This window comes from Hibiscus syriacus, unplaced genomic scaffold, assembly GCF_006381635.1.
Source record: "Hibiscus syriacus cultivar Baekdansim isolate YM2019G1 unplaced genomic scaffold, ASM638163v2 tig00110017_pilon, whole genome shotgun sequence".
NCBI classification, from domain to species: domain Eukaryota; kingdom Viridiplantae; phylum Streptophyta; class Magnoliopsida; order Malvales; family Malvaceae; genus Hibiscus; species Hibiscus syriacus.
Genome location: NW_024062565.1, coordinates 919,087 through 934,005, shown reverse-complemented (window position 1 = coordinate 934,005; position 14,919 = coordinate 919,087). Strand labels below are relative to the sequence as shown.

The following is a 14,919-nucleotide window of genomic DNA, read 5'->3' as shown; positions in this document are numbered from 1 at the left end:
AAATCAAATATATATTATTTAAACGAATAATATTTTGTAACAAATAATTAAACATTAAACAACGTTCTTACACAGCCTTGCCTTTTTAGCCAATAATAACTGTCGGTGGTTTCTATTTAAGGGTTCCTATTTTAACTTCAAATGCTTTAGAAAAAACCCATTTTTAGGGTTCAGCTTTCTTTCTTTCCCTACTCTGCCGATGGACCCTCGAGGCGGTGAACCACTTCCCGTCGCCGAAACCAACGATTTCAATCCCTCCGGCGACAAATCTCACCCTCACACCGGCGATGGCGCCAGCCCCGGGTAAATTTGTTTCCACTTTTTATCTTTGTTTCCTGAGAAAAAAAATTGGGGGAAAATCTTGAAATTTTTGAATACCCATTGCTTAATGTCATTTAAAAAACGTAAATTGACTGAAAACTAGATTGGCTCGTTCTTTTAATGTATATGTACTTTTAGATTTACTCTGTTTCCTGTGAAAATGATAGAAAGAAAAATTAAAGATAAAACTTGAGCCTTTTTTCTTTACCATTTAGTTAATGACTTGGAAAATATATGTGAATTTAAGTGAAATGAAAATACCCATTTTTTTTTCTTTTTTTTTCAATTGTTTTCATAAAAAGTCTGGTTTTGTATGTCATTTTATAATGAAGATGAAAACGAAAGAAGAGGAATTAGGGTTCTTCTTTCTCTTTTTTGCTTTAGACTTTTGTAGGATTGTTTTGATATGTTTAGAGGTATTTGTTTCTTTGAAAGGTCGCTTTTAGCATGAATACTTTGGAAGTGATTAATGATTTATATTCGATATTTGGAAATTTGCAGCAAAATTTTTGTAGGAGGTTTAGCGAGAGAGACAAGTTCTGGTTAGTTCTTTAGCTTGTTTGTTAGAGATTTTTTTTCCTTAATCGCATTGAATATTATAGCACGAATTGCTTCGTCTGTAGTCTGTGCCGATTCGGTTGTTTTCCGTATTTTATGCAGCACAATTTCTTGAGCATTTTGGTAAATATGGTGAAATTACGGATTCTGTGATAATGAAGGACCGGAATACGGGACAGCCTCGTGGGTTCGGGTTTGTGACTTATGCAGAGCCTTCTGTGGTTGATAAAGTCATCGAGGACACTCATGTTATTAATGGGAAACAAGTGAGAATCAGCTATAGTCTCAATGTTAAGTTGATTGTTATGTTTCCTCACTGTAGTACGGTATACGCTGCTTCGGTTTTGACTTGAGGTTCTGTTCGTTGGCTCACTTTTTGGCCTATTAGGTAGAGATCAAGAGAACAATACCAAAAGGAGCTGCCGGAGGTAAAGATTTCAAGACCAGAAAGATTTTTGTAGGTGGAATTCCTTCAACTGTATCTGAAGGTGATACAAATCTTTTCCTTTCTTCAATGCATATAACATTGAAGATTGAAGCCATTTGTCTGAAATGTCTTGATTCGTTGTCGATATTTCTCCTAAATATTAATCTGTTTGGTGCAAATCGACAGATGAGTTCAAGGACTTCTTTACACGATATGGAGAAGTCAGAGAACACCAAATCATGCGAGATCATGCCACTAATCGTTCTCGTGGTTTTGGGTTTATCACTTTTGAAACAGAGCAAGCTGTTGACGATCTCTTAGAGAAGGGAAACAAGATCGATTTTGCCGGAGCTCAGGTATGTGGTTTGCTGGTCGAGTTGGTTTTTACATGAAATGCCGTACTGATTCCATGGGGTATTTTTTTTTTTTACTTTGAGCTGTTACCAAATGATGGCAGTCCCTTGAACGTGTACCATTTTGCTTTGACGAGTCGATACTTTTAGTCCTTAAAATTTGCTTATTGAGATTCTCCATTATTTTAGCAATGGTTTCTTTTTAGTTTTTACCTGTGGGCCGTGAGTTTGAATAAGGTGAATTTGGAAAATTTGTTATCTTTTGGTTAATTTTGCAAACGCTAAAATGAATCTCATGATGTGTCCCTTTGCCTGTAGGTGGAGATAAAAAGGGCGGAGCCAAAGAAATCGAACCCTCCCCCACCTCCATCGAAGCGATCCAATGATTCTAGGACTGCATATGGAGGTGGATTCGGAGATGGTTATGGTAGATACGGAAGTGGTGGATTTGGCAGTGGTGGTTATAATAGATCAAGTGGTGCTTATGGGGGTCGAGTTGGTGGTTATGGGGCATATGGGGGAGGTGATTTTGGTGGTTATGGAGGATACGGCGGTGCCGGCAGTGGTGGTATAGGACCTTACAGGGGAGAGCCGTCCCTTGGATACTCGGGTCGATATGGAGGAAATTTCAACAGAGGATATGACATGGGAAGCGGCTATGGAGGCCCTGGTGAGTTTTACGGAGGATACAGTGCCGGAGCTGGTGGTGGTGGCTACGGTAGTGGCTACGGTACCGGCCTTGGTGGTGGTGCAGGTGGAAGTTCCTTCTATGGAAGTCGAGGGGGATATAGCGGTGCGGGTAGCGGTCGATACCACCCGTATGGGAGATAAAATCTCCTTTGAGAGAGAGGTCAAAGAATGTTGTCTGAACTTGTATCATTGTAGCTCTTTTGTTATGTCGATTAGTTCTTAGTTTAGTTTCTCTGTTCTTTTTCAGATTTTGAGATTTGATCATCCACTCTACCCTTAAGTTTTAATTTAAAGCTGAACTGCGAGAGCTAAGTGGCATGGCTGAACTGCGAGAGCTAAGTGGCATGGTTTTTTTGACATTAAAATGCAAACTCCCTTTTATATAACTGACCTATTTCCTTTTGGCTAAATTATGTATTTACTATCTAAACTATAAGTTTTGGTCTGTTTTAGTACTTGAACTTTTTATTTTCAAAATCACACCTCGTATTTAATTTTGTTTCATTTAGGACCTTGCTATTGAAAATCTAATATGTTTAGTATTTAAACTATAAGTTTTGAATTATTTTAGTACTTAAATTTTCAATTAGTTTCTTCTACATTATTGGTATAATTAGTATATCCGGTTTTTAACGGGTGTTATAATTAAACATTAGATATTAAAATTGATAATTTAGATATTAAATGCGTAGTTCACCCTTTTCTTTATCTTAAACGAATTATAATTTGATATGTTGCTTGGATTTTTTTGGGGTAAAAATATACGTTTAGTGATTAAATTGTCAATTTTGACATGTTATAGTATCTAAATTTAATTATTGTTAAAAACTTGACTTGTTTAGTACTTAAATTATTAGTTTTGGTCCGTTTTAGTACTTAAATTTTTAAATTTTAACATTAAGTTTTTAATGGGGTATTAAAATGAAACAAATACTAAACGTTAGCTATGATTTTAAAAAAAACTAAAAGTTAAGATGCTAAAAATGTACCAAATTTGATAGTTTATATACAAAACGTGTAGTTTACTTTTTTAATAGAAGTTGCTAATTTATTAAAAAGTGAAAATATCCAAAAGTACAATAAGCGTTTACAATTATCATCGTGAAGTAAATACATAATTTGAACATTTTCCTATAACATTGAAACTAATCATTTAGATTAAGGATCATACATGAAAGATGTTAAAAACTCAACAAATAACTCGAAAAAAATATTTACGAATAAATATAATTGACAAACGAACTATAAAAAGAAATTAAGCTATTGAAATACCATTGAGAACCGTAAATCAAAATCGAACATTAAAAAGTTATCTACGAACATAAAATCGTTTGTCCAAATTCAATCATACAACATGAAAATAAAAATCTCATGTGGTTTAATTGGCATGATTATTATCACGTTATTATAGCATATGTAAAAACAAAATCATACAATATGAAAACAAGAGATATAATAAGTAGCTGTGAATATAGACAAGCCTTTTATTTTAGTACACTAATTTTTCAAACATATCTCATTAGTCCTCCATACCAATGCAACTATCTTAGGGGCTTATTTAGAGAAAAAAAAATAATGGGTTTCTTTTCTAAAAAAAGAAGGAAAAATAAATTTTAAAAAATAATTAAGAAAATATGTTATTTTAAATTATATAATTATTAAAGTCGTTCTTTATTAGATAAAGAAATTGATATTTTAAAATCGTGTTACACGTGGCATGATGATGTTAGAGGAGAACAATCTTCCTTCGTCACGTTTTCCGTAGTAAGGGACGAGTTGGGATCCAATGTTGAGGGGTGTAAAATTATTTTATATCAAAAGAAGAAGAATTTATTAATTATTTAAATAAAAAAAATTAGGAGAGACGGAGGTCTTATTTGACTAATATTTAAACTAAAAATGACTTAAAATATTATTATATCAAAAAATTTAGGAGTAACTCCTCTCCCAACCCATATGTAGTTTCGTTTCTGCGTGTAGTTCATGGTTGTCATATTAGTTATCGTATAGGAAGATAGTTTTTCCGAAATGATATACTAATATGTCATATCATCGAACTAATGATATTTAATATTTTAATGATCGAAATATTATAAATAGTTAAAATAAGTGATCAAAATATTATTTTTTAAATTTAATGACTAAAAGTGAATATTTATGAAATAAAAGTGACCATGTCAATAATTTACCAATTTTTCTATAAACAGGTGATATCAATACAAAACATTTTCCCATCGGCTGTCGAGGCAAATAGAAATAGTATCTAAACTATTAGTATTTAAATTTTTAATTTTTTTCAAAATTTTACTTAATATTTAGTTTTAGTTTCGTTTTAGTATCTCGTCATTAAAAATTTAACGGGTGATTTACACGTGGCACCTCTTTTATGGGTACATTGCATCATTTATCAACCAACTATCTTCTCACTCCTATTTTTGTCACTAAAGTTTACTTTTTTAATTTAATTACTTAACTTTCAAATTACTCATAATTTAATCACTCTAACTTTCAAATTTGTTTTTTATTTTTAATTAAATATTAATAAAATAATAATAGAAAGTGTCATGTCACAAAAATTACAAACAAAATAAATTAGATTGATTAAAATATGAGCAATTTGAAAGTTGAGTGGTTAAATTGAATTTTTTTAAACTTTAGTATTAAAATAGGAGTTCAAAGGCAGTTGAAGGATGAATGATGTAATTTATCCATAAAAAGATCAATGCCGTTAGAAATAATGAGATACTAAACCTTAAGTATGATTTTGAAAATTTTGAAAATTTAGATACTAAAATAAATAGTTTAGACACTTATAATTTACCTATATAATAGGAGATGGGAGAGAATGATTGCATACATTGCACACTCAAAATGATACCTGTAAACATGTCTTCGACAATAGGTCCCACTAACCACCTAATCTTACACGTGTCTGCATCAGGAATCGTGACCTCGACGGTTGCATTATCAAAACATTCCCCCTTCCCAAATTCCATGTCCACCGTCGGATCTTCATAAATTTCTGTAATGGGGCGCATTCAAGATTTACCTTAAAAGAAGAAGAAAAAAGGTCTCGTCCTAATTGCTTTTATTCAAGTAATAGATTTTTTTGAATTAATCAATGATATCCGATCTATTGACTTACTAATTTAAATTAAATATATTACAGAGGCGAGAGCGACCCTCTCAACCCAGTTTGCTCCATTATCAAATGTCAGGATTCAAACCTCTGACTTTGCTTAAGGAACCTAGTACCTCATCCTACTAGATCAATTGGTCATTGGTAATAGAAAATTAGTTTACACTAATTAAGAAAATATTTAAAATTATAGGATAAAATATACAACAAGTCACTCAATTATCGATAAGACTAGAAATGGGTTAATGAGTTACAAACAAGTTAATTAATCGATTATTAGATTGATTATTAATCGATCACTGATAATTTGTACCCTGTTTACCAAAGTTCTCTTGAAACTATTGATCACTTGTTCTTTTCACGTTGGTTTAGGATTTAAGATTTAAGGTTTAAGATTTAAAGTTTAAGATTTAAAGAGTTTGGATGAGCTTCTGCGATTGCATGGGGATTTTTACTGTAATGCATAGGGAATTTGTCGCTTTCTGGGAAACTTGGGGGGCTCTTGGTGCGCCATCGACCAGCCAGGTATGATCGCATACCCCTTTTAAAGTTACTTGGACATTGTAACTATCTAGGAATGATTTAATTTTTAAGGATAAGATAATTGATTCGCTGTAATTGATTTTATTGATTAAATTTCGACCCGTCTCATGGCTCAAAGTCGAATTTGACTAATGTAGATTATCAATAGATATTATTGTAATTGACTCCATATTAATATATTCTATGGGTACTCTTTTTTCTCTAATTACGATTAGAGGGTATTTTTAACGCGGTCCAATTATTTTAAAAAAGTTCATAATATTTATGTATAATAAAATTTAAATGTGAATGACCAAGAATCCACGTCAGATTTATAAATGCTGGACTAAAATATAAATTTTAAATTTATCCACGCATTTGAATAAAAAATAATAATATATAATCTTAAGATGTATTGTTTAATAAAAGCAACGATTATGACTAGTTGACCAACTTTAGAATCCTCTTTTATGAACTTTAGAAAATATTTATTTAGATTACAAGCAATACATTTATATGAATATAATTTACAAGTAAAATTATAAATACAAAAGATTACGTTTGGTACAACTTAATGAGTAAATTAGTTTATCGGTCATCAAATTATTATCACGTTTATATTTTGGTCATCGTTTTCTATATAAGATCGTTATATATATTACATTTTTTTTGGCTTTTGATTATCGAGGGTTAAAATTTCAATAAAAATGATGTTGTGGTGTGGTATAATAACAATTTTAATCCTTAAAATTTATATATTCTACCAAAAAAATGATAACAAGAAAGAAATGATGGATTCTATCCTATTAAATTTTAGTACTCATCCTAAGTATGACTTGGATCCGTCACTGAACACTTTATTGTCTTCATACACCATTGTAACGGAGATTTTCATGTTGATGATTTTGTGGAGTTTTGATCATTTTCTGATGAAATGAATGTTGAATTCGTGTTCAAGCCATAAAAAACTTATCTAAAAAGTTGAGATTTAACGATCGTGGATGATGGTGACCGATCAGAATATGGATATAGAGAATAAAGAGACATATGAGAAGAGCTAAATCGTTGTGATTTTTAAATATTTAATATTAATTTTATTAAATTATCTTAAGTTAAGATTAAATTGATAGAATATACAATTTTAAAGACTAAAATCATCATCATCATTATTAGGTTTAAGGGTTACTTTTGTACTTGTAGTATACTCAATTTACATTTTCGTTCATATGATTTTCTTATCGCATAAATTTAACCCTCGAAGTTGTTTAGGGGCATTATCCTAACCCTCGAAGTATGTTTTGACCAACATAACCGTTAGTCTTCTATGTTTATCGACGTTGATAATTTTCACATCAGCTAATATTACTGACGAAACATTTATTAAAAATAATAAAATATTTAAAATTTTACTAAACACAACAGTTAGAAAAATTCCTAGAAATTTGACATGATCCCTTAATCTTGCTGAAATGAATAATAAAATTTGATTTTTTTCTAATCATTTTTTTAGTAAATATTTTAACATAATCCCTTAATCCAAAGACGCAAAAGATTTACGGTTTTATTAGTCAAAACGATCAACAGACTTCGAGGATTAGGATTATGCCCCTAAATAACTTCAATGTCTAAATTGATGCAAGAAAACCTATAAAGACGAAAATGATAAATTAGGTCTACCACGGGGCAAAAGTAACCCTTAAACCTTATTATTATTATATTAGATCACACCATCATCTCTGTTAAATTTTAACAAAAACATAATAATCAATGGTCAAAATAAGAAGAAAAAAAACATTAACGATGATTTTGTCAAAAAAATATTTTACGGACCAAATAAAAGAATCGATAATAGTTTAATGTGCAATAGGGTAATTTACCCTAACTTAACTTTAGATAATTAAACACCCACCTATACCCAACAAAATTCCAGGAAAGGCCCCACAAATCAGGTCCCACACATGCCCTTAAAAAAGCATTATGGGACCCTCCAGCGTGGCAGGATGGGCCCACGTGTCTTAAGGAGTTTTTCATAAGAAAGATTAGGGCATTGATTTCCACCACCTTTTTCAATAAAGAGGATTAGGGTGATTTGCGAAAATACTATTTTACCCCCTTAATTAAGGGCGTTAATTACTACTTAATTAATGAGAGGGGTGCCCCTAAAATAATTTGGGTGGTGTTGATTATGTCACCCATGAGGTACACTGGAATATCATGACAGCTAGTCCATGTGCCAACATGTGAATAGTTTTCCTCCCTCCCAATTCCCATAAATATATAAATAAATAAAAATAAACTATAAATCTTAGTGAAATTTCCATTTGATTACATTTAATTTTCACCCTCCTAGATTAAATGATTTTTTAAGTTAATTATTAATATTTAATTTATTAATAAACTAATTTAAATGAAGTATTGTAAAAAATAATTATAAAATGATATTTTCAATTCAATTTACGTTATCGTTGTATCTTTAAAAGTAATTATCTCTCACCTATATGAGTAAACAAGTAAAATTTACAAAGATAAACTAAAATGTTTTAAAATTTAAGTTAAATTATGTGTTTAGTACTTAAATTATCAGTTTTAGTACGTTTCAATACCTAAACTTAAATTTAACAATTTTTCAAAACTATACCTAAATTTTAGTTTTTGTATCATTAGTACCCTTTAAAAACTTAACGTTAAATTTTGGGGGGAAATGAAATCTTAGGTACTAAAATGGACTAAAACTATTAGTTTGGGTACTAAATACATTAAGTTTTTAACGGAAGGGATACTAAAATGAAATAAAAACTAAACGTCAGATATGATTTTTTTTTAAATTGAAAGCCTAGGTAATAAAAGGAACCAAAATTGATCGTTTAAGCACTGAATGCATATTTTACCCAAAAAATTATAATTTATCAAAATGATATTTTAGCTCATATTTTTTTGAGTATTTTGACCATCAATATTTTATTTTGAGATAAAAAGGTTCATAATGTTAGATAAAATTGTCGCTTTGACCCTTATTCTTTTTTTCTAAAGCATTTTAGATTTCAGCTTTTTATTTTAAGGTAAAAAGACATTTATTTTAGAGTGGTAGTTATTTGTTAACTAATGATTTACATCTATAGAAAGATTTTTTGTCCTAAAATAAAATATTAATGGTCAAAATATTCTAAAAAATAAATATTAAAATAATCATTTAGATAAATGTTATGGTTTATTTAAAAATAATAAAAAGTATAAAACTTAAAAAAATAAACTATGCATTTGATTTTTTTTATGAGAAAGAATCTTATTCTTGACTACATTGATTGACATTTAGTTATTCTATACCTTGTGATTGTTCACAGATTTTGTTACATTATACTAATTTTTTAATATAATAATCTCTTTTATTTCAATTTTTATTAAAATTTAAAATTTAATTTTTAAAAAGCTATTTTAATTCCATCTTGATTAAAAATATATTTATTTTTTAATACACAATGTTAAAAATCAATCAAATTATAACACGTGTGACTTACTGAATTCAATATTTTGATTTATTAATATTTTATGCCGATTTAATTCAATAAAAATTGAAATTAAAATTTTAAAAAATGTCAAGTTTTCAAGAACTAAGCCAGACTTATATGATTGTAAGAGGTACTTTATATATATATATATAACATAAGTGGTCCAAAATTCAATTTTTATATTTTTATAATTGATTAATAATTTTATGTGGAGTATGATAAAAATTTATTTTCAACTCAATTCATTTTTATAATTTTTTTAATATTTAAATAATTAATTAATCTTATCTTACTGAATCAACTAATAATTCGTAAAATTCTATTTTTTTATATTTTCATTTGTAATCATTTTTTATTTATTTTTATGAAAACAAGAAAAAAAAGTTGGGGCAGCCAAGCAAAGCATAGACAAGAATTAAAGCAAGAAACTTTATTTATTTATTTATATATTTGTTTATTGATTTATTTAGGGCAAATTACGTATTTAGTATATAGGTTATCACTTTTGGTTCATTTTAGTATCCAAACTTTCAATTTTTTAAAATCATACATAATATTTATTTATTTTTTCATTTTAGTGCCGGTCATTAAAAATTAATGTATTTAGTACCTAAACTATCAAACTTGGTCCGTTCTACAACTTAGACTTTCACTTTTTTAAAAAAATTTAACGTTAAATTTTGAATGGAGTACTAAAATGAGACAAAAACTAAAGTTTTTAACAGCATGATACTAAAATGAAACAAAACTAAAATTTAGGTATAGTTTTAAAAAAAAAATTAAAAGTTTAATACTAAAACAGACTAAAACTGATAGTTTAAGTATGGAACTCGTAATTTACCATTCATTTATTATTTTATTTTGGTTGATAGTTTCTTAGGTGGCAACAAGGAACAATCCAAAGATAGAGACAGCTTTAAAGCTTTGCTTGTTATGTTGGCTATGTTGTTTCTTGTTTAATTCCATTATTAAACAATGAAAAACTAAAAAAAAAAAAGAAGCTAAATTTATTAGCATCATTTTTCTCTTCTTTTTCTTTCATCTTCCTTGTTTGGATCGGATCTGCCATAGCTTAAACACATTAACAAGGCAAACCCCAAAGCTGTTTCACTTTCCTCTTTAAAAAAACACCTCTTTTTCTTCTTTTCCTGGGTTTTCATGAAAGTTTTTGCTGTTTTATGATTCAAAGCTTTGGGTTCGCTTGGTGTTTGTTGAAATTCCTCAATGGAATCACTAGTGAATAGGAATCCTTCGTCAAAGAATCAAAAACCAGGTCCTTCAACGTCCCATTTAGCCGATCTCAACAATGGCGTTCGGATCATCCGACACCCGAATGGTTCCATAGGGTACCAAAAGCATTCTTCACAAGTGCAGAAGAATAATGAGCCAATGGTGAAGAACAACGAGGTTCTTGTTGCTGCTAACCAGATGAACTTGACAATGGAAACCAAAGATGATACCGTGTCTAAATCAGAATCAAGCTTTTGTCAAAGCCCTTCGACCAACATCTCCAATGGCAAACCGAGTTTCACCAACACTGAACTCAGTGAGAGCGGGAGCTGCAGCGGTGAAGTGAGTCGGAAAACAAGCGTTTACAGAGGGAGCACCGGGAGTGATTTCAGTGAAGAGAGCAGTTCAAGCTGTTTAAGCAGTGCCGTTTACAAGCCACACAAGGCCAATGATATCAGATGGGAAGCAATCCAAGCTGTGAGATCAAGGAAAGGGGATTTGGACTTTAAGCACTTTAGGGTGTTGAGGAGATTGGGATGTGGGGATATTGGTAGTGTTTATCTCTCTGAATTGACTGGAACCAGGACTTATTTCGCCATGAAAGTTATGGATAAAGCACTTTTGGCAAGTAGGAAGAAGCTTCTTAGAGCTCAGACTGAGAGGGAGATTCTTCAGTCATTGGATCATCCATTTTTGCCAACTTTGTATACTCACTTTGAGACTGAGAAGCTTTCTTGCTTGGTCATGGAGTTTTGCCCTGGTGGTGACTTGCATGCTCTCAGGCAAAGACAACCTGGAAAGTACTTCTCAGAACAAGCTGCAAGGTTTGCCATTGTTCTCTTCTTATCCTTTATTTCCCAAGTTTCCATGTTGGATTTCTAATTTAAATGTTGTATGCATTTAAAGGTGATCCATTTCATGTTAATCTAATTCGAGTGTGTATCGAATACAAGTATGTATCGAATTTGGAAGCTCCTTATAGAATCTTAAACCTATTCTCATGTCTGGATATGACAACGTGTTTATGGGAATAAGCTTGTCTCGTCGCCCGTTGACGATTCAGCCTTTGGTGGAGAATCGTGGTTGGTAAGTCTGTCGGTGTTTCTTTATGGAAGGAAACATTGAATGGGGAAGGAGGAAAAGGAAAAAGAAGTCTCTCCTCTCCCATAATTGAGGAGGATTTATAATGTTTCTGACTAATGAAGATAGATATAGAGTCATTATAGCTATTCATAAGCTGACAGGTTAAATAGATCTGATGGTCAAATCTTTCGATTTTGCACCTGCAGGTTGTCCTTGCCTGTCTGTAATTTTAAGAGTCTTGTTTGCACACTGCAACTGATTTGAGAGGTTGTTGATGACTTCTGATGGGAAAAAATATCTCGAATTGAATTAGGGTTTTAGTGCGTGTATCGGATACGAGTATGTATTGAATTTGGAAGATCCTTATAGGGATGTGCGTTTGGAATCCTATGTGTAAACACCCCTTTTGATAGTTGTTCAAGTTCTTAGATATTGATTATTGAACATTTATATCCCTCCTCACTCATGTTGTCAACAAGGTCTTCTCTGTGTCATTTGCGGATTTCCGGTCGATGTCTTGCAGTTCAAAATAACTTGTGTTCTTCGACATATCAGACGATAAATGAAACTCATTATCGATGTATCGCAGTGAAAGAAGATTAAAAAGCCAAGTAGTTTACTACTAACTGATATGTAATCTGCATTTATGTTTCATGTTTCTCTGCAGATTTTATGTGGCAGAGGTTCTCCTTGCTTTGGAGTATCTTCACATGCTTGGGATTATTTACAGAGACCTTAAGCCTGAGAATGTTTTGGTTAGAGAAGACGGTCACATAATGCTCTCGGATTTCGACCTCTCTCTTCGATGTGCCGTCTCCCCGACTCTCGTCAAATCTTCGAACTCGAACCAGGAATCGAAGAATTCAGCCTACTGTGCTCAGCCTGCATGCATTGAACCAACTTGTGTAATGCAGCCGGATTGCATCCAACCTGCATGTTTTGGACCCCGGTTTTTTTCGAGCAAGGCAAAGAAAGACAAGAAGAGCAAAGTAAAGAATGAGACAAACCATCAAGTGAGTCCTCTCCCTGAGCTCATTGCAGAGCCTACCAATGCTCGATCGATGTCGTTCGTCGGCACTCATGAGTACTTGGCACCTGAGATTATTAAAGGCGAAGGTCATGGAAGTGCTGTAGATTGGTGGACATTCGGGATCTTTTTATATGAACTCTTGTTTGGTAAAACGCCATTTAAGGGGTCTGGGAACCGAGCAACGCTCTTCAATGTTGTTGGCCAGCCATTGAGATTTCCAGAGTATCCTAACGTTAGCTTTGCTGCTAGGGACTTGATCCGAGGTTTACTCGTAAAGGAACCGCAGCATCGGCTCGCATATAGACGCGGTGCAACTGAAATTAAGCAACACCCGTTCTTTCAGAGCGTAAACTGGGCACTCATTCGTTGCGCGAATCCACCTGAAGTGCCTAAGCAAGCAATGATGGACTTTTCAGCCACCCGAACCGACGTCCCGAAGGTACCGACGAACAATAAGGTTCCCGGTTTAGACGTGAAGCCTTCAGGTAACTATTTAGAGATCGATTTCTTTTGATCATTGTGATAATGTTTCATTTCTCGGTTTTTATGGTTCTCCAATGGTACTCTTAAAGGTTTCATTCATGCAATGAAAGCTTAGTTCCATTGGTGGCACATGTTGTAAACTTATCTTTGAACTTGAAGCTCCATGAACAGCACTAAGAACTGCAAATGAATAGATTCGACGAATCTTTTGTGGTTTAAAAGATTTATTGCACTTGGAAGTTTCTTATGTTTCATTTAATTAAAATTTGGGTAACGCATTTAGTACTTAAATTATTAGTTTTGATCTGTTTTATTACCTAAACTTTTATTTTTTTCATCAAAATCATGCCTAACGTTTAGTTTTCATTTCATTTTAGTACCATGCCATTAAAAACTTAACGTGTTCAGTATCTAAACTACTAGTTTTGGTCCATTTTAATATATAAGCTTTCAATTTTTTTTTCAAAATTTAATGTTAAATTTTGAATGTGCTACTAAAATGAAATAAAAACCAAAGTTATTAACGGTGGATACTAAAATGAAACAAAAATTAAAATTTAGGTATGATTTTAAAAATTTTAAAAGTTTAAATATTAAAAAAAAACGAAGTTGATAATTTAGGTGTTAAATGTGTAGTTTACTCATAAAATTACTCTTCTGTTAAAAATAAAAGATAAATCTAAGAGCTGCGTTGGAGTGGAGTTCAATCTCTACTTTGGAGACTCTAGCGCTGCACCACTTACCATCTCCACTTTGGAGTGGATATGCAATTTACGCTACATTTGGTGTGCTACTGTAGCTGTACTACAATTTTTTTTGTTTTTTATAATTTTTATCTACGAAATGCATTAATTAAACATTTGTAGAATGAATATTTTAATTCGGAGAATTAAAATATATAATTATGTAACTTATGTTTTTCGCATTATTATTATGAATTGTAATTTTCTTATTTATTTGTATTTTCGTAATGTTTTTTATTAATGTTTTATTTATGCTTTTTATCTTGATATTTATTAGAAATATATATGTTTTATTTTATATTTGTAAAATCAATATTATAATAGTTAAATATTATGAATAAAGTAGAGTTAGTGGTAATGTAGAGATAGTGCTGAAGATGAATTACTATTTCATCTTTCAAGTAGAGATATATATATTGTAGAGTAGAGATGAGGGATGGAGATGGCCTAACAGGCTTAATATAATACTAATTCTACTCTCAGTTACTTGTATATTCATTTAAAAATGTTAAAAAATATATAAAAAGAGTTTGAATCCGAATGATATATTGAAAATAAGCGAAGTGATTAGTGGTTGTGATAGCGAATGGAGAGGATGAGGGTGAGAAGGGAGAATATGAAGACGACGACGATGACGATAAAGAAATAAAGAGGGAGATGAAAAAAAGATGACGACGACGAGAGGAGGGGGAAGGCGAACGAGGTACGAGCATAGATGAAATGTTGGTAGAAAAGTAGAGAGGGTGAAGAAATGATGATGAACAGTAAAAAAACAAACAATTTGAGATAAGAACGATGATTAAATTGATATAAATTTTAAATGTTAGTGATTAA

General features: G+C 31.4%; 2 protein-coding genes across 2 annotated transcripts; both read left to right on the top strand.

Annotated features, from left to right (window-relative positions):
- The first annotated feature begins 136 nt into the window (after window positions 1–136).
- LOC120212892 (heterogeneous nuclear ribonucleoprotein 1-like) lies at window positions 137–2,580 on the top strand. Its single transcript, XM_039211082.1, has 6 exons — window positions 137–303; window positions 823–863; window positions 982–1,145; window positions 1,268–1,367; window positions 1,493–1,662; window positions 1,978–2,580. Exons 1-6 carry the CDS (start codon window positions 200–202, stop codon window positions 2,488–2,490), a joined length of 1,092 nt encoding a protein of 363 aa, XP_039067013.1. The 5' UTR covers window positions 137–199; the 3' UTR covers window positions 2,491–2,580.
- A 7,821-nt stretch (window positions 2,581–10,401) lies between these two features.
- LOC120212891 (serine/threonine-protein kinase D6PK-like) lies at window positions 10,402–13,454 on the top strand. The gene is made up of 2 exons (XM_039211081.1): window positions 10,402–11,570; window positions 12,497–13,454. The coding sequence occupies exons 1-2, from the start codon at window positions 10,741–10,743 to the stop codon at window positions 13,371–13,373; spliced, it is 1,707 nt and encodes a 568-aa protein (XP_039067012.1). The 5' UTR covers window positions 10,402–10,740; the 3' UTR covers window positions 13,374–13,454.
- The last annotated feature ends 1,465 nt before the right edge of the window (window positions 13,455–14,919 follow it).